The sequence below is a fragment of the Phascolarctos cinereus genome, unplaced genomic scaffold (genome assembly GCF_003287225.1).
Source record: "Phascolarctos cinereus isolate Bilbo 61053 unplaced genomic scaffold, phaCin_HiC Scaffold_7;HRSCAF=346, whole genome shotgun sequence".
Taxonomy (NCBI): Eukaryota; Metazoa; Chordata; class Mammalia; order Diprotodontia; family Phascolarctidae; genus Phascolarctos; species Phascolarctos cinereus.
This window is the reverse complement of record NW_027556180.1, coordinates 171031356-171056213: the sequence shown is the minus strand read 5'-3', so window position 1 is coordinate 171056213 and position 24858 is coordinate 171031356. Positions and strand designations below refer to the sequence as shown.

Sequence of the window (24858 nt, the reverse complement as noted above, 5' to 3'; positions counted from 1 at the left end):
CTTACTAGCTGTGTGACCCTGGGCAAGTCACTTAACTCCAGTTGCCTCACAAAAAAAAAAAAAGAAAAAGCTTTAAAACGCTTTTGGGGCAGCTAAGTGGCGCAGTGGCTAGAGCTCCAGCCTTGGATTCAGGAGTACTTGAGTTCAAATCCGGACTCAGACACATAACACCTACTAGCTGTGTGACTCTGGGCAAGTCACTTAACCCCATTGCCTAGCCAAAAAAAAAAAAAAGAGAGAGAGAGAGAGAGAGAGATACAAAGATGAAAATAAAAGTCTCTGTTTAAAAAGACCATACATTCTACTGCATGACAAAACATTAAGAGCATTTAAAGGCTACCTAGGGCAGCTAGGTGGCACAGTGGAGAGAGTGCCAAGCCTAGAATCAGGAACACTCCTCTTCCTGAGTTCAAATCCGGCCTCAGACACTTACTAGCTGTGTGACCCTGGGCAAGTCACTTTAACCCTGTTGACCTCAGTTTCCTCATCTATAAAATGAACTGGAGAAGGAAATAGCAAACCACGATAGTATCTTTCCCAAGAAAACCCCAAATGGAGTCACAAAGAGTCAGACATGACTGAAAAATTACTAAGAAACACAATAATAAAGGAAGTTTTACAGATTACAGAAGAATACATATCTATAATTTTTAATTATAATTCTTAACTATAATTTTGACCGTAATTTTTTTTTCATGAATCCTAAGAATACTGTATCAGAGGATCATAGATTTGGTGTTGCAAAGCCTCTCGGGGCAATCTAGCCAAACTTCCTCTTTTTAGAGATGAGGAAACTGAGGCTCGGGGAGATTAAATGACTTACCCCAGGTCACATAGGTAGTAATCATCAGAGGTAAGATTTGAACCTAGGTCCTCTGACTCCAGAGCCTATTTATACACGATAATAATGCTACACTCCATATGCATCTTGTAGGTACCTATACATATAGCTCTTTTCTAGCCCACTAGAATGTGTTTGTTTCTTGAGAACAGGAACAGCTTCCTTTTTCTTTGTATCCCTAGTGCTTAGCACAGTGTCCCATACATCTTGCTGTTCAGTCATTTTTCAGTCATGTCCAACTCTTTGTGACCCATTTGGTGTTGCAAAGGTACTAGAGTGGTTTGCTATTTCCTTCTCCAACTCATTTTACAGATGAGTAAATTGAGGCAAAGAGGGTTAAATGATTTGCCCAGGGTCACACAAGGCTAGTGAGTGTTTGAGGCCAAATTTGAACTCATGAAGATGAGTCTTCCTAGCCCAGTGCTCTATGCACAGGACCACCTAGCTGACCTGCACGCAGTGAGCACTTAAATGTCTATTGATGAGTTAATTCTTTAAATGTTGTTAGAGGTTAGACTACCCTGGTCCTACCACATTTGAAGCATTGTTTGCAGTTCTGGGTACCACATTTTAGGAAAGCCATTGATAAGTTGGAGAGCATTCAGGATGCCAGAGGACCTTGGAATCACACCATTTTGAGAATCAGTTGAGGGAAAAGAGGATATTTAGTCTGGAGAAGAGAAGACATGGCAGGGCACAAACACCCACCTTCAAATAATTGAAGGGCTATATATGTAGCAAGATCAGACTTGTTCTGCTTGGTTTTAGAAGACAGGACTAGAAATAACAGATGAAAGTTAGAGAAAGGCAGATTTAAGTTCCATGTAAGAAAAAACAAACTGCTTAACAATAAGGACTATCTAAACATGGTATAGCCTGCCTTGGAAGGTATCAGGTTTTCCTAGATATCCAGATACCTAAAGACTAAATGTTTTCAGGAAATGATGGGATGTCACGTATCCGGGATGTCAGAGAGGCAATTCTTGAGCAGGTACACATCGGATAACATGTCTTCTGAAAGTTCCTTCTAACTCTAAGATTGGAGGTTTGGTGATGTGTAGACTATATAGAGCTCATCTAAAAAGGACTCATAAGGGAAGTCAACTTATCCCACCCTAAAGAAAAGAAAGAAGCAGTGAGATGTAGGATTAGGAAACAACCCTCAGCCCAGAAGGTGTGGGTTCAAACCCAGAGTGTTTACCATACACTGCGTGGCAGTAGGTAAGATAATTTGACTTACCTCAGTTGCCTTCTCCCATTGGTGAGTTACTCTCAGAACCTCCATTTTGAGGAAGGGTCTGGACCAACCAGTCTTCATTACTCAGACTTCACCAGCATGGTTACCTTCTACTCTGCATCTTCCCTCCCCTACTCCTGTTCCAGCTTTTCAAATCTTTTAGAAAATGTTGTCTTCCATGTAAGCTCATTGAAGGCAGGGTCCGCCTTTCTTTTTGTTTATATCTCCAACATTTAGCACAATGCTTGACACATAGTAGAGTCTGAATAAATGCTTGCTGACTAGCTAAACTGACTTTTCAGTGCAGTCCAGGCCACCCTCTAAGACTACAAAATAGAGAGAAGTTATTGTTCTGATAAATCTGAAATTTTTATACCTAAGACAAATCCCTCTCCTCTTCCTCTTTCAACTTGTTAACCAAAAATATATTAGACAAAGATAGAAATACAGAAATAACAAAAACAGGAATAGAGTTGAGGAAGGTATTTTCAATATCATTTATTTCAGTGGTTCAAGATGCATTTCATGATAAAGTCATTATGTATACAATTTTAGCTCTTCTAGAGCTAATGTATGTGATGTATTCACTCACACAAGGTCTCACTGCTAAAATACTTACACTAATTTTCAAAGGAAAATATTGCTGTTTCCTTCAAAACAGCTGCTGCACTAAGTAATGGCTACTTAAGGGATTAGGTAGCCTTTATTTCAATGGCTGTGACCAAAGCCCAACAGTGTGCAAATTCCAATTGTGTGCAATCTGAACTGGAGGTAGCAGGGTCCTCAGGAAATCAATCAGAGGGGTTGGCAGACTTGCAAATGTGGCATGCCATGGATCTGACTCCTTGTTTTCTTGTGCTTAGATGGGGTGGGAGAGGGGTAATGAGTGTGTGTGTGTGTGTGTGTGTGTGTGTGAAAAACAGACAGGGAGGAAGGAAGAGAAAAGAGAAGAGAAGAGGAGAGAGAGACAGAGACAGAGAAAGAGAGACAGACAGACAGACAGATCTGGTGTATGTATGAGCAGGATTGTCACCCATACTGGTTTGAGATGGATACGGTGACAACAAGTGGCTGAATGAGATGTACATGTACAGCCACATGACATCTCCTTTTATTTCATTTTTTCAATTACCAAGCATTTATTTTCTCTCCCTTCCACCATCCCTCCCCTTGGAAAAAAATAAAAATATGACTGTTGAAACAGATATGTATAGTCAAGCAAAACAAATTGCCATATTGGCCAGGTCCAATAATATGTGTCTCACTGTACAGTGTAAGCCCACCACTTCTCTGTCAGGAGGTGGGTAACATGTATGCATCTTTGGTTCCCTGGAATTATGGTTGGTCATTGCATTGATCATAGTTCTTAAGTCTTTCATATTTGTCTGTCATTATCATGTTGTCATTGTATAAATTGTTCTCCTGGGTCTGTTCACTTCACTCCGCATGGGTTCATACAAGTCTTCCCTCTGAAACAGTCCCTTTCAACATTTCATATGGCACATTCATATACCATAATTTGTTCATCACTTCCCTAATTGATGGGCACCCCCTTAGTTTCTAGTTCTTTGCCATTACGTGAAGAGATGCTATAAATACTGCTATACCAAAGAGGTTTTTTTTTTCCTCTTTCTCTGATCTCTTTGGAGTAGGTCTAGTATCACTGGATCAAGGGTATATTCAGTTCAGTATTTTTTAGGACATATTCTTAAATTGCTTTTCAGAAGACATCTAAGACAACCTCTGACCAGTAACAGGCAAAACCAGATTTCAATCCTTCCAGAAAGACAGATCCCTGATCTTCTGAAAATCATGAGTGCTAGACTCCCTCACAAATCCATTGTCATCCAGCAGTCTTCAGGCCATACAGCCTTCTCCCTGGCCTACTGGGATTCACAACAGGAAGGAAAGTGTGGCTAGTCTTCTTGACTTGAGAGTATTTCCAACAGAGAGGCAATATGACTGATCGTATTCTTTCCCCTCCCTCAAGAACTTGAGCTGTAAGCAACTTTCTATTTCCCTCAAATCGTTAGACTTGTGAGGAAATAAAAATCACCCTCTTAACTCAGAAGTTGACACATTTCAGGGGCTGATGATATAGGAACTTAAACCATAAAGTTAAAATGCTAAAGTACTTTGGAATCCTACCAGAGATGAAAAGTGCAAATAGCCATGTCCAATACAAGTAAGGCATGGAGCATAGGTATTAGTGGAAGAAATGGCCCCCAGACAGTGCTATCTGAGTCTTCTGACTGGGGCTAAGTTATTAAATATTTATTATAAGAACTGCAGATTTGGGGAATTTTGATGCAAAACTCTTCCTCTGGACAATCCCAATGAACAGCAGCACCAGTCAGTCTACAAAAAACACACCAGGTTTCTCATTGCAAAGGATCCATAGACAAAGAGCATGAATGCCCCTCAGAGTTCAACCAGCAAGTCTGTTCTGCTACAGATACTGATAACATGCTAGTAACGAAACATCAAGATGCTCTCTCCAAACCTTTCTACCATTACCAAAAATTGTCCCCCAACCATCAGATTGCATTTCTCAGCAAGATACATTCTAAGAGGTTTATACCATTCCTCTTGAAGAGGCAGACCCATAACAAGGGTGGGACAAGAAAGGCTTTGCCCCAGGATGTTGTATATCTAGAATAGTGTGTTTCCTCCTCTCCCTAACAATGGGGGTCTTCACACATCTTCTGCTCCTTTGCTAGCTCCAAATCACAGTTTCTACAATCATAGCATGATCACTTCTACTTTTTCCCACACCCCCACCACACACCCTGAGTGACCACCCCAGCACCAGCTCAGGGTCTCTGTTTTCTCCCCATGCTGTAATGTTTCAGGGTCTTTCCCCCCAAAGAAGACCTTGTTTCCAAGAAGGTCTCTCACCCCAGGTACTAGAGTTGCTAGTAATGGCTTTGCTGGTAACTCTTTCTTGTCTATTCTGACTCAGTATGAGGTCAAAAGAAACTTATTATTATAGATTAGAAAGTTATTATACTTCAGTCCAGCATGGCCACTCTTCAGCATGCACTCCCTTCCTTTTCTTTGTTCCAGGTAGAAAAGCTACTGAGTGATTAGCTATACTGCTAAGGAGGCAATCTGTTATACTAGGGGCAGCCTATAGCAAGCAAAGCCTACTTGCTTAAGAGGGTAATGAGATCTTAGTCATTGATTAGATGGACTGATATCTGAGTACAGCTGAGACTTCCAGATTTTTAAATCATTATTATTCGGTTTTACTAAGTAGACTGGTCTTTTCTCCCTTTCTTGGCCTGGTCTCCCAGTGTTATGCTTCCTATGAAAAAGATTCTCAGGCCTTTGATGAGCTTTTCTCTAGGAGATTAGACACATTCCTGACTTGGCTGATGTGGATGGCTCTTCCACAGCTATCCCCTTCATGTCATCAGGCATCTGGCCATCAGCACGCCACACATTCAGGTCCCCAAAAATACCCATTTCAATCATCTCTTCCTGCCAAGGTATGGGACAATTTCCAGTTGCAAATTCCTGAAAGAACTCAGTATCTGTTTTGTCAAAAACAATTCCTTTAACAGTGGAAAAGGCACCAACATCCTGGATGTTCTTTGCATAGACAGTTCTGGAGTCAGGGATAAAAGGAGGTATCAGCATACCTGTTGGAAGAAAAAAATTAAGAAACAATAGATGGGCCAAGATAGAGTAAGGAAAGAAATAGCCAGTTAAGCAAAGGAGAAATAAACTAAAAATTATATTGAGTTCCAAATAATACCACTAATAATAATAGTTGTTGTTGTTGTTTTGACTAGAGACATTGCGTAGTGTCTAGTAGAGAAAGTGAAGCATGTCCACCTACATCAGAAACTCTCTGAGTACAGAGACTGTATTTCACGCTTCTTTGTGTGGCCCAGAATTATAATTTAGGGCATATTGTAGTTATTTAATGTTGCTGTTGTCATTGTTGAGTCATTTCATGACCCCTTTTGGGGTCATCTTGACAAAGACCACTGCAGTGGTTTGCCATTTCCTTCTCCAGCTCATTTTACAGATGAGGAAACTGAGGCAAATAGGATTAAGTGACTTGCCCAGGGTCACACAGCTCGTGTGTGTCTGAGGCCAGATTTGAACTCAAGATGAGTCTTTCTGATTCCAGGCCTGATACTCTATCTACTGCACCACCTAGCTGCCCCAAGTTGCTCAATGTAATTTGAAAATTCTTTATGTAGTTTGCAAGATTAAATTGAGAGCGTGGCAAAACTGCCAATTATACCCTCAGATTCTAAAATATAAGTGAATGCATGCAGACAATCATGTTCTCATCACCTCTTGCCCCGACAAGTGTGAAAAACTCTTAATGGACTCACTACATTCCATCTTTCCCAACTACCAGCCATGCTAAACACCACTTCCAGATGATCCTTTCTAAAGCCAGCTTTAATCATATAGGTCCCCTAACAAAAACCTCCAGTGGCTCCCTAAACTTCTCAGTCTGGCATTCAAGGCCTTCCAGAGTTTGACATTTTATCTTTTCAGAGTTATCTCCCACTATATAAAACCTCTAATCTAATCAAACTGGTGTTCTTTTTCCCATTTTTGCATATTTGCTCATTACCTCAAATACCCTAACCTCTAAATCCATTCATCTTTCATATTCCTCAATTCAATGCCAACTCTTCCTTGAAGACTTCCCTGATCATACAATCTGGGTGTCAATTTTTAGAAGTATTATGGCACTTAGAGTCTGTAACTGTTCAAAAGTCTTTATTTCTCACCAGGCTGCCCACTGGAATTCTCTACCGTCCAGACAGCCATTCATTTTGAGAAGGTGAAGAAAGACAACAGCTGTGGAATTCACACCTAGAAAGTATCTCCTTCTTCTAGCCCCTCCCTCTGATTAGGTGGTTCCTCCCAGAACCTATATTTAGGGAGGGCATGCAGGCTAGCCATGTCTTCAGTTCTCACCAGGGTGCACTCCAGACTTTCTACCATGCTCCAAGTCAAGCTGGGTACCCTCTTCCCCACCCTTCACCCCTACTCTTCCGCTTCCTTTAATATGTTATCTTCCCTTATCCTCCATTAGAATGGAAGTTCCTTGAGGGCAGGGACTGTCCTTCTTGCTTACATTTTTTTCCTCAGGGCTTAGCCCAGTGCAGACAAATAGTAAGTGCTTAATAAATGCTCCTTGACTGACTAATACCTTTCATACCTGCCTTGTGTCCTATTTATTTGTGCATATCTTATACACTAGACTACATGCCAGGCCTTAGCCCTGAATTCAAAATTATTTATTTATTATTTATACAAATTTATGAATCATTTAATATCTCCACTGAACAAATTTCAGGTCCTTTCTTAAAGTGAGTTTTAATAGATTTAGAACCAGAAGGCACCTCAGAGACTTTAGTCACTTAGACCTGAACTCAAATCCAGCTTCAGACATTTACTAGATGCAAGTTGCTATGCAAGTCACTTAACCTCTTTGCCTCAATTTCCTCATCTGTAAAATGAACTGGAGAAGGAAATAGCAAACCACTATATCTTTGCCAAGAAAACCCCAAATGGGTTGGGCAAGACTGAAAATGACTGAATAACAACAATAACAACTACTATATATGTTTTATACAGGGTGTTCCTAAAGTCTTCATACATTTTTAAGCTATTAAAATTTATATGCAGCTATTAAGCTGGGATGTGTGTGTGTGTGTGTGTGTATGTAATTGCACTAAGATTTTTGGGATGCCCACTATTTAATTATCTATTAATCGTCTATGTTGTCTACACATTATCTCTCCCAACATGCCGGAGAAGCTCCTTGAGGGCACATAATATTTTTTAAGTATTTGTACCTCCAGTGTTGAGCATAGTGCCTAGCTAATAAGAGACACAAGAAATTGCTTGTTAAGTACATGAATAATGATAGATGAATAATGTCTTAATAATAATGATTAATTATTAATGTGTTAATAATTGTGAACAATGTCTTAATAATAATCACTTGTTAAATACATCAATGACAACAGATCTTTACAGATGAGACATCTGTAAAGCTCTTTGCACACCTTACAATGCTAGACACAAGTCAACTATTGTTATTATTTTTTTCAAGTATGGACACAGTAAGTCCTTGGTACGGTACCAGCTTCAAGCTGCCTCCAATTGATATCCTTGAAGAGGACATTGACTCGGAGCTCATCACAGTTGCCATTTTTGAATCCAACACGCTTCCCTGGATCTTTTTCAAGAAGGGCTTCACAGAAGTCCTTGCTGGCCTTGCTGAATTTCTCCGTGTACTTTACAGGCTCAGAAATAATTCTCTGTTTGAGCTCTTTATTTTCAACCTAAGAGGAGAAAACACTGCAGCGGATTAACTCTACAGACAGATACAAGTCACTAGTGGCCAACCATCAGCAAAATTCTAAAGCTGTTGAATTTGGGAGGCCTTACTCCAATCTATTTAGATGCCTAGTATACCTGAACTATCACCCTTACATCTCTCCCACCAAAACCTGCTCTTAGGAAAGGATGGAGGGAAGGCAGCATGGGGTAGTGGAAAGAATGCTTGCTGCTCTCTGGAGTCAGATAACCCAAGCTTGAATTACTGCTCTGCCACTTATCACCTGTGTGACTTCCCTACTTGGGCCTCAGTATCCTTATCTGTCAAAGGAGGGGGTTAGAAACCAGGAAGTCTCTGATGTGTTTTCCAGTTCTAATTCTATTAAAACCCGCTCTTAAGAAAGGACCTGAAATTTGTCCAGTGGAGATATTAAATGATTGCTAAAACTAGCTGTCCCTCTAGTTCTGGAACCTAGAGGAAAATTAGTTATTTCATTAATAGTTATAGACTGCCAGTATTTTACTTTGGTGGTCTGAGGAATAAGATTTGTTTCTTTGACTTCACTAAGGGAAAGAGTTGCTTTGATGTGTTACTTCTCTGACCAGAGATTTAGGTCCTCAGTGTAAAATTTGGGGAGTTTCTTTCTGGCTGGCATTTCAAGGAAGTCTTATTTTTCAGCTTATGAACTGTGTGCTGTAAGATCAAAGAGGCTGAGCCACAAGATAAGAAGAAAGTGTCCTAGAATCACAGCCTCCAAAGTTACAAGGATTCAATCATTAATTTGATCAGAATTCTCTGATTCTTTACTTGATAGAGCTGGACAAACCTCTCATGGTGAAAATCTGGTTCTACCTCCTATTCCTCTATGCCTATTTACCCATCTTTCAAAATCCAGTCCCAAATCCTCCATAAATCTTGCCCAAAAGTAGAAGTTAGGGAGCTCTTTGAAGAATGAGGAGAAGTCATAAGAAATAAATATAGTTTAAATTCTGTACCATGGTCTAGGATGGTAATTAGTAAAATTAAGTGGCTGAAGGTCTCAGATTTGGACAAACCAATGAAAATTTAGTGAGATTGAGGTGCTGAGACAGATATAAATGGAGTTCAGGGTTAAGTTTATTGAAACTTAGAGAAATACAAGGATGTATAAGTTATCTGCAGGTGCTTTATCTGAAATATGGGAAGTTGTTTGTTGCTCTAAGAACTATTCTGGGACATGGGTTTGAATCTCACCTCAGATACTTATTAGCCTGCTTTAGAGATATCACTCAATCAAGAGTGAATACTAACACAAAGAAGCAAGCCCCTGACACAGTTTCAGAAAAATCAGAGAAGACTTGTATGAATTGATACAGTATAACATAAGCAGAACCAGGAGAATAATTTATACAGTAAAAAATTTTGAATTGTTTTTCGGTCATGTCTGACTCTCTGTGATCCCATTTGGGGTTTTCTTGACTAAGATATTAGAATGGTTTAGCATTTCATTCTCCAGCTCATTTTATAGATGAGAACTGAGGCAAACAGGATTAGGTGACTTGCCCAGGGTCACACAGCTAGTAAGTGTCTGAGGTCACATTTGAACTCATGAAGATGAGTCTTTCCGACTCCAGGCCCAAGAGTAACAATATCATAGAATAATTGATACAATAACAACACCATTGTAAAGACAAATAACTTTGAAGACTTAAGAACTCTGGTCAATGCCATGACCAACTATGATTGCAGAGGGTCAGTGATGAAGTATGCGCCCCTCTTCCTGACAGAGAGTGAACTCAGATTGAGACATATTTCTTGGACAGGGCCAATCCAGGAATTTGTTTTGCTTGATTTTGCATATTTGCTACAAGGGTTTTTTCTTTCTTTTTTTAATGATAGGGCAAGTGGGAGGAGGAGAATAGAGAGTTTCAATTAAAAATAAAAAATAAAAAAAGAAGTAAGTCCTTGAAAGGCAAAGTTGCAATCCCAGAATACATGCAGGTGTCTCTTTGCCTGACATAAAATCCTCACTCTGCTCTCATCCTCCATTACCACCATTATAAATAAGATTCAGTACTAAATGGCCATCAGTGTAATCACAGATTCACCTTGCCAGGAGAGCAGATTTTAATACCTTTTCTCCTCTGGCTCGAAAGGGTCCTCTGGCTGCAATCATCTCATATAATGTAACCCCCAAGGCAAAGTAGTCCACGGAGAAATCATATTCCTCACTCCGAAGTAATTCTGGCGCCATGAAACCTGCAAAGACATTAGCACCAGCTGAATGCCAAATCCAGAGATTGCAGCTCTACTAGCTGTACGTACTTATCCTGAGACTTGCAATCATGGAAATGATGCTTTAATGAAACCAAGCACAGTAGAGGATATGATGAGAATTCGCATTTCTCTGCCTCTGTATACATGTAACCCTAATGGAGAAATGACAGAAATATCAACCAGAATCCACTGGAAAAAAGGAAATTTCCTCCTCTCTGTGTATCAGCTGGGATGCATTCGGAATCTGTGACTGAAGAAGATATGGTAAATAGCTAGTCAATAAACATTTCTTAAGTGCAGATATGCCAGGCACTGTGCTAACCACTGGGATACAAAGAAAGGCAAAAGAAAGTTAGTTTGTCCTATGTTTGGCTTAAGAAGCGACTTCCTCTTGCTTATTTTCTTTTTATGTCCATAAAAGGATAATTAATAATAGCAGCAATTCCAGGCCCTAGTTCAGGGCCTCATGCTTTGGAGGAACCACGCAACTGCTCCCTAAGGAGCCTACATACAATGCCAATACTCTAGAAGGAAAGGAAGCACTCTAGATGACTGGTGCTTTAAGAAAGGGTGGGGGAGAGGGAAGAGGATAGTAATAAGAGTTATTTAATCAGCATAAAAAGAGAGGGGGAAGACTGGCCCCCTGGTTACAATTTATTTCCACCCACCACTTCACATGGTCCTTTCTTGAAATCTCCTCTTTTTTTCTTTTACAGGGTTGTCAGTGATATTCATTTGAACCAAATTTCACCAATATAAAAAATGCTGAGAGCCCCCAAAGGTGATTTTCCTCAGCCCTGATGATTTCCCACGACAAACAACCTTGGACTGAAACATAATGAAATCCCAAATATATCTTATTAGCATGAGAAGTATATATAGTATACTAATTTGGAATGTCACATGAAAAATTGTTCCCATTCCATTCTAATCTCAGCAATAACAATAATAAAACTAGCACTTATGTAGTGCTTGAAGGTTTAAAAGTGTTTATCCATGTTATCTCATTTGATTTTCACAACAGGCTGTGAGATAAGCTCTCTTATTACAGATAAGGAAACTGAGGCTGGGAAGTGAAGTGACTTGCCAGGGACCACACATGTGGCTTCCCCAACTGTAAAATGAGAGAATTCGAGAAGATGATCTCTGAAGCCCCTTCCAGCTCTGATGTTCTAACTGATTGTGAAATATGCAGCATTTATGCAAATAAAAACATTAGTGCTTCTCTTCATGGCAACAACAGGGGGGCCCTCTAGTGGGCATGCCTATCAATGTGATGAGCTAAATGTATTCTATTCACCGCCAAAATGAAGGGGCTCAAATGCCATTTCAACATTTGAATTTGATTTGGTTTTCATTAAATTGCATTTAAATTAAAATTGGATTAAATTCTGTAACATTTTGGGGTCAAGCAATTGTTTATATTTCCCTTCTGAAACAATATAGATTATCATCCCATATTGAGGATCCACAAGGCTTAGCCCCAGATAGGGAGCCAGCCACGTTTGAAGCCAAGGAGGACCTAGGTTCAAGTCCTACCTCTAACATATATTAGCTGTGTGACCCTGGGCAAGTCATCTGACCTCTGAGTGTTTTAGGTCACAGGTATCAATCACACCATCCACAGGCTGCATGTGGTCCACAACACTCCTTCTGGCCTGGACCATATTAAAATGCAGTTCTTATATGATTATAAGGTGTTGATGTAGTAACAACAACAAAAAAAGGAATATATAAGCGTATGTAGTTTTCTAAATCAAATGCAGCTTGCAGGGATCCTTATGTATGGTTTAGTGGTGCTAATTTTTATTTGAGTTGAACACCACTGATTTAGGCAATTGTCTGAGACTATTCATTGCAGAGAAGGTGCTGACCTACACTAGCAGAGAGGTTCTTTAGTTGAGAATTCCCTACGACAAAGAAATCACAGGTCCACTGCCTTTCCTTATTCCTCTCCCTACCTTCAGATAGCTTAAATAAAAGGAAGAGAGTGGACTGGATTGCCTTTGCGGAATTGAAAGGTTCTTTAATAACCCCCTAAGCTTCTCCCTAAATCAAGGCTTTTTTGATACCAATATTCCACTTGTAGTGTATGACTCAAGTCATAGAACGCTACAATCTCAAGAATTAAAATTCGGTATCACTCAGAGGGCAATGGAGAGGCATATGGTGGCTGCAACATATTCCAAATAAGGGACTATGAAGAAGAGAGTGGTACTGTACAGAGTACACTGACTTAGAAGATCTGGGTTCAAATTCCACCTTTGACACTTACTATATATATATATATGACCTCAGGCAAGTTGTTTTACCTCCCTGGGTCTCCATTTATTCATCTGTAAAATGGGGAGTTGAACTACATAGCCTCTGACTACTATCATCTCTAAAGCTATGATTCTATAAACATTGGAATAAAAGAGGTCATCAGAAAGATGTATAATTCAAAAAAAAAAAAGGAAGAAGCCAGGATGATCATGTGGCTAGAGTGGTTTCATGATTTTATGAAAAAGCAAGGAAGAACCTATCGGTATCTTGGGTGGGCCCCCTTTGATGAACTTTTCTGAAGGCATGAACAAGAGTCAATCACACATGACAGGAAGAATTTAATGGGTTGCATTTTTGGAGGGGACTTCCACGTGGATGAGATTATAAAACCATTTGTGTTTTGAGTCTCATAAAATGCATGACACAAGTCATAGGATCATATCTAGTTATGGAAGAGAAAAAAATATTGAATTGCTCCTAGTGTCTGGGTGAGTGATGTGAAGACTCAAGCAAGAGTCAGGGCTTATGTAAGATCAGGGCAAAACGGAAATGGAAACCAGGCTATCATGGCAGCCTTACTCTGACCCCATCCTCAGAACTGCCTTGTTTTTTATTACTGAATTCAATGAATGATGAATAAGCCCCAGGTTATATCTTCTCAGGTGATAAGATGGATCATATAATCATATGAAATCTCTTACCTTTTGTTGTTGTTCAGTCGTTTCAGTCATATCCAACTCTTTGTGACCCCATTTGGGGTTTTCTTGCCAAAGATACTGGAGTGGTTTGCCATATCCTTCTCCAACTGACTTTACAGATGAGGAAACTGAGCCCAAGAGGGTTAAATGACTTGCCTAGGGTCACACAGCTAGTTGTCTGAGGCTGTATTTGAACTCATGAAGATGAGTTTCCTGATTCCAAGCCCAGTGGTCTATCCACTGTGCCACCTAGCTGTCTTTTCATATATCTTTTTTTTTTGGTGTGGCAATTGGGGTTAAGTGACTTGCCGAGAGTCACACAGCTAGGAAGTATTATATATCTGAGGTCACATTTGAACTCAGGTCCTCCTTACTCCAGGTCTGGTGCTCTATCTCTATGCCACCTAGCTGCCCCTCATATATCTTAATATAACCAAAATCGTGCTATAACAAGGCAGGTTCTAAAGGGCTTTACTTCATTTTGTAATTATTGAAGGGTTTTGTACAAGTACCTAATAGCAGCATAAGGCGAATGGTGTCAGCGAAGAAGACCAACTCATTGCTTTCAATTACATTGACTTCCTTCCCACTTAAAGGAAGCACACTTAAAGCCACAGCCACAATGTTCAAGCATCCTTCTCCACACAAAAGGTTTGGATAAGCCACTGGCCCCAACCACTATGTTTTCAGGAAAATATAACCAGGAAGTCAACTGCCAGATCCCAGGCTCTCATCTTCAAAATGTTACCAGAAGAAAGTCTCACAGATGGCAGGCTCTTTCTGATTTGGGTCTTTGTATGCCAAGTGGCTATCACCAATACCTTGCCTATAATAGGTGCCAAATAAATGTTTGCTGATTACCATGTAAGGAAGGCTATGGAATCTCTTAGCTAACAAGGCATCAGCAAAGCAATTACAGATTATGATCACTTGTGACAGCTGGATGGAATAATGGATAAAGCACTGAACTGGAATCAAGAAGATCTGAGTATAAATCCTGCCTCAGGTTATTTACTAGCTGAGTGACCCAGGACAAGTCATTTAACATCTCTCAGCCTCAATTTCCTCATCTGTAAAATATGGATTTATCATGGACCCTATCAGGGTTGTTATAAGGATCAAATGACATTACATATGTAAAGTGCTTTTCAAACCTTCAAGTGCTATATAAATGCCTATTATTATTGTTAATTAGAGGAAACAGTGGGATCAGTGAGATGGTGAGTGCTGGGAAGATTAGGATTGGCAGGAAAGCCACCAGACACCTACACCCACAAGCCCATCACTGCTCCAGCGTCCCAAAGGAGCACTGCATTTCATCCCCTACCCCTCTTAAGTGACTCACTCTCACTGTGACCTTGAGCAAATCACCACCCTTCAGGGATTCAGCTCCTTATTCGTAATTGAGGAGGTGGTCTAGTAGCCTCAAATGTCCCTTCCAAACCTATGGCGCAGCAACGCAGGAAGACACACCCAGCAATGGAGATCTTGCATAGGATTGCTAAACTGTCTTACAAATGCTGGGTCCCCCAATTAAAGCAAGGATCGCCTTTTTTCTTTTTTCTTTTTTTTTTTTGGTATCTCCAGTACTTAGTCCAGTGCCCGGCACAGAAGAAGCACTTAATGAATGCATTTTCATTCATTCATTGCAGTTCTAAAACTACAGTCTTACAGCCTGATTCAGGGAGGTCCAGCCTTGCTTCTTTAAGAAAACTACAATTTCTATATTGACCAAACAAATTGACATCCTCCCCTCCTTAAGAAGGGAATAGCTCTTGGTTTCTCCTAAGGCACAACCTGGCTGAGCAGCATCTCTGTCTTTCTCTACCACTCTAGCCCCCTACAGGTGTTTACCTGGGGTGCCTGCATAACCTTTTGTCTTTGTCTGTCCTTCCTTCAGTTCCACAGCAAGGCCAAGATCAGAAATCCGGACATTCCCTGAAAAGCAAACATCAGAAGTGGTCAGATGAGGACAAACATAATAAAGGAAGCAGGCGTAGCCAGCACCTTGCTGGAGCCCCAATGCAGCGTTCTGTACACACCCCTCCCAGGAAGGCAATCAGTAGGCTGAGGTCACAGACAACTCAGAAACAACCTCTTTCACTCCTCTCCATTGGCAAAACCTTAGCCGTGTCCAAATGAAACTAAAGCTAAGCTTTAGTCCTCCACAATCAATTAGAATTTGCAAAGATAATTTCTCTCCAAAGCCAAATATTTGTACCATTCTGAATTTCCACATGGATTTAATTATGTGGCTTATTAGTACTTATTCGATTCAATAAATGTTTATGAGGTGTCTTGACCTTGACACTGGTTGCTGATACCAAGACAATAAATGAAACCCCTATAGAACAAAGTGTATCATAACTGCAGAGGTAAATTAGTTAAAAGCAAGTCAAAAGCCCATTCTGTACATGTTTAGGACTGCATTTTAAGAGCTTTCTGACGTGAGTCTTAATCAATCAATAAAGATACACTTATTAGTCATCTATAAGTGCTTTTTATGTGTTGGGGATTGTACTAAATGCTGGGGATGAAAAAAAGGCAAAAAGGCCTCTGTCTTAAAGGAGTTTGCATTCAAATAGGACAGAAAATATATACATAATTAAAACACATCTATAAATATAAAATAGATGTAATGTATTTATAAAGGGGAGGTACTGATAGCTATAATACAATTATAAACCATATTTATAATTTATATTTTTATTTATATTAAATATATTTTATATATATTTATATAACTTATTTAAATATATTTAACAGCTATAATTGCACATCATAGGCAGACAAGAAAAACATTTGCTAGGAATTTGACCATTAAATCATAAATATTCACTAGTGATTCTATATAGGGCAGCTAGGTGGCACAATGGATAGAGTACCAGCTCTAGAGTCAGGAAGATGCTGCCTGAGTTCAAATCTGACCTCAAGCACTTACTAGCTGTATGACCTTGGATAAGTCACTTAACTCTGCTTCATTTTCCTCTCTGGTAGAATGAGCTGGAGAAGGAAATGGCAAACCATTCCAATATCTTTGTTAAGAAAACCCCAAATGGGGTAACAAAGACTCAGATATGAGTGAAATGATCAAACAAGAGATTCTATGAATTGTAGATTTCACACAGTTAAATCAAACCTCTGTAACCTATCTTACCGCTTTCACTTAAGTTTGGTAAAAATGATGGATGAGATGCCCATTTGAAAAATTGTTAATGGTGGCCATTTTGTTTCAAGATGAAAACCCAGACTTCAAATCAAACTTAAGGTACACATCGATACTCTTTAATAGTGTGCCAAAAAATCGGCCCACTCCTCCTAAAGATTCTGTGGATCAGCTAGACACACAAATTCAAAATGTTGAGCAAGTAGATTGGAACAGAGGCCTCCCTTCCCTGGATTAATCATTTTGATGACTGATCATCCCAAATCTGAAGATAACACATTGAAGAGCAAACGGTAATAGCCTAGTTGGTTACACAGGGCAGGTTCCACTTACCATCATTATCTAACAGGACGTTCTCTGGTTTGAGATCCCTATACACAATTCTCTTCTGGTGAAGGTGTTCCATGCCACAGATGATCTGGGCAATGTAAAAGACGGCTCTTGCTTCCTCAAAACCAGGATTCTCCTCATTGACATTGTAAATGTGATACCTGGCAAAGCAGAATACCATGGAAGAAGTGGGTACTTCATGGGGCCTATCTATAATCATATTAATAGCTGCCATTTTATGAGATTCACTAAGTGCTTCGTGAGAGATTATCCCATTTGAGCCTCATAACAACTCTGTGAAGTAGATGCTATTATTATCCCCATTTTACAGATGAAGAAACTGAGGCCCAGAGAGGCTAAGTAACATGCCCAGGGTTACACAGCTAGCATGTCCACAATTCAAATAAAAAAGCAAAATCGTCATCAAAGGATGGTTGCTACATTTAGGGGGAAATACGCCTCATTATTGGATATCTCTAAGAAACATTTTGTTCAGTTTTTATCCCAATTTTCAGTTGCCCAGAGAAATGAAGAACATAGACAAATTGAATGAAAGTTATAGATAATTCCGAGACCTCATTTCAGCTTCCTCCCAACGCAGCCTTTAAGCAGAAATACGAAGGAACATCGATGGGCTGAACTTGTCAGAGTCACAGAAGGTAGAGCCATAACAGACTTTCGAGGTCGTCTCCTCCATCATTCTGCATTTGGCACGTGCAGAACCCCATGGCCAGAGAAACCGAGTGATTTTCTAAACCTACATAGGAATTAAGTGGCACTAAAGCAGCTAGGAGATGAAGTAGACAAAGCATTTGGCCTGGAGTCAGAGAGATGGGAGTTCAAATCCCAGCTCAGACATTACCAGTGTGACCCTGAGCAATTCTTTTAACCTCCACCTGCCTCAGTTTCCTCAACTGTAAAATGAGTATAGAATGAGATCATGTCTGTAAATTGCTTAGTACAATGCCTAGGACAGAGTAAGCTTGATAAATGCTTGTTCCTTTCCCCTCCCTAAGCCACAACAAAAATCATTCAGCCCCCTTCATTTATCAGCTGACTTCATTTTACTTCTTCCATTGTCATTCATTAGCAACACTTTGTGTTACACATCACCAAGCTTTTATTCTTGTGCTATTCTAAACTCTGTCTCTCCCCACCTTTCTCTGTCTCTGTCTTTGTCTCTGTCTCTGTCTGTCAGTCTGTCCGTCTGTCTCTGTCTCTTTCTTTCTTGCTTTTCCCCAAAAATAGCTAGGTGGCACTGCAGATAGAGTCCCAGGCCTGGAGTCAGGAAGACCTGAGTTCAAATCTGGCCTCAGACACTTACTAACTGGGTGACCCTAGGCAAGTCACTTCACCCTGTTTGCCTCTGTTTCCTCACATGTAAAACGATTTGAAGAAGGAAATGGCAAATCACTCTAGTATCTTTGCCAAGAAAACCCCAAATGGGGTCACAAAGAGTTGTTGGACATGACTGAAACAACTGCACAACAACAGTAACAATATATTGGTTATCCCTAGCCTACTAATATCTTTCAAGGCTCCAATCTGAAGAATAATTACCAAGTTAGCAAAGTTTATCTTTAGCGTTCTTATTCTTCTATAACACTCATCATCCTCCTTCTCCACCCCCCAAACAACCTAGTACCCATATATCCTCAAATCCTTTTCCTGGGGAAAAACTGCTAAAATATAAATCATATAAGTATAGTCTCTTCCCTAGGGATATTGATGCTAGCTGAGAGCCTAAGAAAAGAATCTTCTTATAGCAACATTCCAGGCAAAACAGAAAGGCAGCGTAAGAGATATATTTTTGCTGGTCCTTTTTAGCTAGAGGAAACGTAGTGTAGTTGTTAGAAAACCAAGAAGAACTAACCTATCCGCAACACCTCCTGGCTGTTTGACCCTGGACAAATCTCTCACTATTCTAGGCATCTCTTTAAGATTCAAAGTTACAGAAAAGGTACCAACCTGTACTGTCATTGGGAATTCCCTCTACCCCATTCCTATGGCTTCCTGGCTATGTTAAATCAAACCATGGAGATAGTTTTCTACTATATCCTATGTCTGATTTGCATCTTACTAAGAAGATCCTTACTAAGACCACTTTTCACAGAAGGATACTGTCATATCACTGTGGCCCATCCCAACCCTACCTCCCACTTTGGATCAAGGGCTCAGTTTACCTTAAATCTCCCCCATTCATGATCGTCATCACCAAACACAGGTCAGTTTTGGTTTCAAATGCATAGGCCAAAGAAACTATAAACCTGCTATGGACCTTTGCTAGGATCCTCTTCTCTACCATAGCACCCTAGAAAGCAAAACTTCAAATAAGTTAACATATTTTAGGCTGAAAAAAAATGCATTCCTTACAAATTCCCAAATTCAATAAGACAAAATAATATTTATACATTCTGTACCACCCCTCCCTCCAAGGGATTCTCTCCATGCATATTAATATTTATGTAATCTAAATAGAAGAAACAGTGGCAATGATCAAAAATAGTTAGCCTTTAGTTAGCAAAAAGCAGTCTCAAAGACCTTCACCAACACACACTAGCCCCATTTCACAGATGGAAAAACTGATTCCTCATAAAATCATAAAGGTACAAAGGGGTCACCTCATCTAATCACTTGCTTCCAGATGAATTAATGTCTAAAGTAGCCAGGTTAGAAGGTGCTGCACTTTGTTTTTAAAAGATAGCCAGAGATGACAGTTCCACAACCTCCCTTGATAGGCCTGTTCCAGTATTTAATCCCCTTACAGTCAAGCAGTTCTTCCTTATGTCTAACCGAACTCTCTCTTGCTGCAATGTCAGCCCATTTCCTCTTGTTCAGGCCTCTGCAGAGATGGAGAGCAACTGGTCAATGTCCTCCCAAATCATTTAATATCTTTATTTTAAAACCTTTTTACTTTCTATTTAAATGTGTCTTTAAAAAGTTTGTCCTGTTAACCTTGGATTTGCAACTAGAAAGAGGATATAATTTCTTGGGTAAAAAAAAAAAAAGAAAGCCTGGCATCAGAAAGGTTTGTATGTAAGCCTACACTGGGGAAAAAATGTAAATTTTACTTCATTTTTACCCATACTTAGTTAGTTTATTGATCTGGAAGAAGAAAGTATTATGATAAGTATTGGGAGATGGACTGGCCCTAGGATTTCACTGGCATAAGGAATTCCCATGGGAAGAAACTGTCTTTGCCAATGTAGGTCAGCATCTACTCTACAACTCATAGTTTTAGAAAGTTGCCTGGATTCAGCACAGGAGTGTCTTAGAAACACTGAGAGGTCAAGTTTCTTACCAGGATCACATAGATAGTACGTGGAAGAGGCAACACTTGAATCCAAGTCTTCCTGGTTTCAAAGCCAACTCTCTCTCCATTATGCCAAACTGCCTCTCTTGGACAGGCAAAAGGAATATGTATTACCTTTCTAAGCCTCCATCATCAGAATCCTACAGGCTTTTTCTTGGAACTCATGTTCCCCTGGATTGATTTAATACTTTTGTCTTTAACCTCTTCAACTCAGATTAGTTAACCAGAGATACGGCCATACCAAGCATAATGTCAAGACACCATCTAGTTCTGTGCTAATTCTTTCTCTTTCTTCCTTCCTTCCTTTCTCTCATTTTCTTTCTTTCTTCCTTCTTTCCTTCCTTCCTTTCATTCTTTCTGTTCTCTCCCTCCCTTCCTTCTTTCCTTTCTTTCTATTTCTCTCTCTCTCTCTCTCTCTCTCTCTCTCTCTCTCTCTCTCTCTCTCTCTCTCTCTCTCTCTCTCTCTTTCTTTCTTCTTTCCTTCCAGTTACAGACTGTCACCACTCACCAAATAGTATTGGTTTCTATCTTTCTTCCCATCATAGACTGTCCCCACGACACCATCTAGTTGTGCATTATTTGTTTTTTTTTAAAACCAGTCTCAGACTGTCCCCACTACACTATCGAGTTGTATGCTATTTGTTTGTTTCTTTCTTTAAACAAGTCACAGACTGACCCCACTTACAAATTCCCTTCATTTGTAATGAAGCTAAAATGAAGTGTTAGCACTAGTTGCCCTGAGCAACCTTTGGAGGAAAACAGAGCACCTCACTTGGTTAGGTACTGTTAAGGTCAATGCGAAGGCCAACAAATGTGTTTACAAGTCATTTTCAAGCAATTTACACAGATTCTTTCTCAAATAGAACACTGGCATTAGTGAAGGTGGAGTGGACCCCATGTAGTAGGACCCCACCATGACATGGAGCAACTTCATTTTTTAAAAGCTAGGATACAATGTGCATTTCCTATGAAGTAAAGGTTCGTGTTAGCCTCCACTACCAATATTATGAGGAGGTCTAACTGCATATTTGGCTAAATTAATATATGTTTGGCACTGAAATCCCTAAGAGGCAGATGTGGTATAGTGGATATAAGGCTGGCCTTCTAGCCAGGATTAGACCTGGGTTCAAGTCCTACCTCTGACAAACACTGGTTTTGTGACTCTGGGCAAATCACTTAAGCCTTCAATGCTCTAGGCAAATACATTTTAATTTGCAGAAAAGGGGTGAATCTGTGTTGTTTGAGGGAGTTTCCTCCCCCATGATTTCCCTATTCCAATGAAATTACAGGTCCTAGCTGTATCCATAGCACCAGTGTAAAGTTGTGCCACTCTTTTCAGAGCACAAAGTAAATTACTGTTGTGCTGAGTGTATTTCCAAAAGCCAGGCTGGGGCCGCTGGAAGAATGAGGCACTCATGCAGCTACATCCAGTGGAAGTGGTTTAAAAAAATATACATATCACATAACATCTGTACCAGTATATCCCATGGGTTAGCTACAAACCAGACTCTGAAAATGCCCAGTCTACTTTTAAAACAACTGATATTAAGTACAAGAACGGGAGGAGGTAAACCATGTAATCGCTGGACTGGAAGGGGTGTTAAGAAGTTATTTGATCCGTTCTCCTCCCTCAGTGATCTAGCTTTCAGCATCATAAAATATCAAAACTCAGCTCCTATAGTGCCTCATTTTAATGATATGACATATCTTTTGATCTGGACCTGTGATTTCATCTGTGTAGGAAGCTCCCAGGTGGGAAGACTCCCTTTTCCAGTGTAGAACAGCAACTCTGTTGGGTTGGGCACTAAGGTTAAATGGTTTGCCTATGGTCACACAGCCAGTACCCATGTCAGCTGTAAGAATTGAATCCAGGTTGTCCTGACTCAACGTCCAGCTTTCTATTCAGTACATCGTGGTTGCTTCTCATTATAGACTGACCAGAGCACTAGCCATGGAGAGTTTGGCTACTACTCCAAGTCAGGATGTTCTATCCCCAAAATGCAAGCCAATGCAAGCCACCTCTCCTCTGTATTAGAGCTGTATAAAGAGAGTGACCAAATTTTAAATCCCAATGCACCGCCATGCCTCCTTCCCCACAACCTTGCCACCTCCCACCTCTGCCCTCCTTGGGAATCTCAAAGGCATTTACTTTGGACTTGCTGGGACCTATTTGCTGCTGCTTACTTGGTACCCTTTTCTTTTCTTCAGCCTCTTCTTATTCAGTTTTTTACAGGCGTACATCTTGCCTGTGGCTTTCATCTGGCAACCTGACACCTCCCCAAAACCCCCTTTTCCCAGGACCCTGAAGTCCAAAAACCAGTCTTCCCCGATGGGCTGGGCTTCCAGCCACTTCCACTGCAGGAATCTCAAGAAATACAAGCTCTCCAGGTACTCTTGGAAGGGAGCCTCACTCAGGTAGTGCAGGGTTGCCTCAAGAAGAGGTTGGAAGAGTCCATTGGGGATGCTTGAGTGTTTCTCCTTGACCCTCTCAACCATCCCCTCCTCCAGGAAGCTGCAGAAAAACTTGGCCTTGGGGTCCAGGTAGTCAGCAAGGATGGCCTGGGCTTTCTGAAGGCGAAAATCATCATCAGCTGTGTCATAGTCCTCGATGTCCCTCCATAATTCGACTGCAGGGACATGCCGCTCATCATTTTTTAGGAACTGCTGAAAGAGGCGCTTGCCAATAGGCTGCTCAGAGCAAATGTTTTCAAATTCTAAGCTAAGAGTGTCCCGTAGGGATTCACATTTGGAGAGAGGAGGCAGTTTGAGCTTCGAAAGGTACTTCTTGTCCCGGGATAAATGGGAACTACCACTTGCATCAAAACTGCCTCGGGCAGCTATGAAGGCAGAATTGGCCACAACGGTCTCCAGTGATCCAAAATCCATCCCTCAGGCTGTTCAGTCTCTGGGTTCACGCATGAGAAGTCATGAGTTCAAGCTGAATTGTAAGAGTCCACCAGGATCCTGAGAACTGGTTTCCTGGGATTGACCTGTTGCCCTTGGCCTGTGGCACCCTCCTGCCCTCACAGGGACAAGGGAGATGTCCTGTCCAGTGCAATGATCAAGGGAGAAGGAATGCAAAAAGCAAACAGTTCCCCAGGGTCCTGAGTAATGTGCAAGATCAGCACCAATACTAATCCCAGGGATCCTCAGATCTAGGTGGAGGTTGAATTAGATGTGATGAACAAGGAACAGAAAAAGATAATCCTCCTGAGTCATCACCTCTTGTAACCTTCTTACCTGATTAGACGGATAATTATTCTTGCCTCTCTCTCTTTGAGATCATACTTATTTGTTGCCTAGAAAATTCTGAATACTTTGGGTAACACTCCCTCCAAGGCCACTTAAGAGATACTAAATACCCAGAAATTAGCAATTTGTCCCTCCAATTCTACTTGGACAAACACAATTGGACTCCCTACCTAGCTGTTCCAGCATTGAAAGAATGTTAGCATATTTGAAACTTCTTTAACCAAAGCCTTGAGTTCTTTTGGAGGAGGGGTGTTAAATAAACACAGAAGATTAAATACCTCGATGCAAGAAAATCCAATTAATGAGGTATTAACATAACTAATCAGAACCTATGTCTAACTGGATTTTTATTTCTGCACTTTACTTTTATGAGAAAGAAGCAAGTGAAAAGAAAAAAACAGTGCTAAGAAGGCTTGAAGAAAAAAAAAATTAAATATACAAAACCACTTTCTGGAAATATCCTGAATTTAAAAGCAGAGCATTATGCTCCAGCTTTTAGCACTGTGCCTGGCACAGAGTAGGCACTTTATAGATGTTTATTGATAGTGGCAAGAGCAACATTTGAGTTGTTAATACCTGAAAATGAGGAGACCCATAACTGAATCCTGACCCCGTTGCTTACTGTGTGACCTCAGACAAGTCACTGAACTACTCTAAGCCTCAGTTTCCTCATCTGTAAGATGAAAGGGTTGGATTAGAAGCCCAAGATCCCTAAATCTCTGAGCTTATGATCTATAAAATGGGGGTAATAATATTTTCATAGGTGTTGTGAGGAAAGAATTTTGTAGATGATTTTTTTAAAATTGGAAATAGTGTTAGAGAGTCTATGGGAGAATAGGCACATGAATACAGGATTAGGGTAGCTGTGAATTGGTACAACCAGACTGTAAAACAATTGGGAATTATCTGACAAAAGTCACTAAGCTGTTCATACTGTTTAGCCCACAGTCACTAAGTGCCCCAAGGAGATCAAAGTAAAAAAAGAAAGGCCTCATTTATACAAAATTATTCTTAATAACACTAGTGTTGAAAGAACACATATGATGATGTCATAAATGACACTCTCACTAAAAGGAGTTAAATTCTGGTTGTTGACAACGAATACTCTGTGTTCTGGAGAACTGGTAAGGAAACACACATTTATTTCTTTTCTCCTCTCTTTTTAGCAAATGTCACCA

General features: G+C 40.3%; 1 protein-coding gene across 1 annotated transcript; it reads right to left on the bottom strand.

The window, feature by feature from the left end:
* Nucleotides 1–5423: 5423 nt before the first annotated feature.
* On the bottom strand, nt 5424–23314 carry GRK1 (G protein-coupled receptor kinase 1). Its single transcript, XM_020965120.1, has 7 exons — nt 22613–23314; nt 19299–19426; nt 17119–17276; nt 15474–15557; nt 10514–10638; nt 8203–8404; nt 5424–5722 (listed from the first exon to the last, which is right to left on the bottom strand). Exons 1-7 carry the CDS (start codon nt 23312–23314, stop codon nt 5424–5426), a joined length of 1698 nt encoding a protein of 565 aa, XP_020820779.1.
* Nucleotides 23315–24858: the final 1544 nt, after the last annotated feature.

Excerpts from the sequence above, each read along its gene's own strand:
- GRK1 (XM_020965120.1), bottom strand. The coding sequence starts at position 23,314 with ATGGATTTTGGATCACTGGAGACCGTTGTGGCCAATTCTGCCTTCATA. Across the intron at positions 19,427-22,612 it reads AGAAAAGAAAAGGGTACCAA|GGTGCTATGGTAGAGAAGAG; the intron begins GTAAGCAGCAGC and ends TTTGCTTTCTAG. Across the intron at positions 8,405-10,513 it reads TTCGAGCCAGAGGAGAAAAG|GTTGAAAATAAAGAGCTCAA; the intron begins GTATTAAAATCT and ends TTCTCCTCTTAG.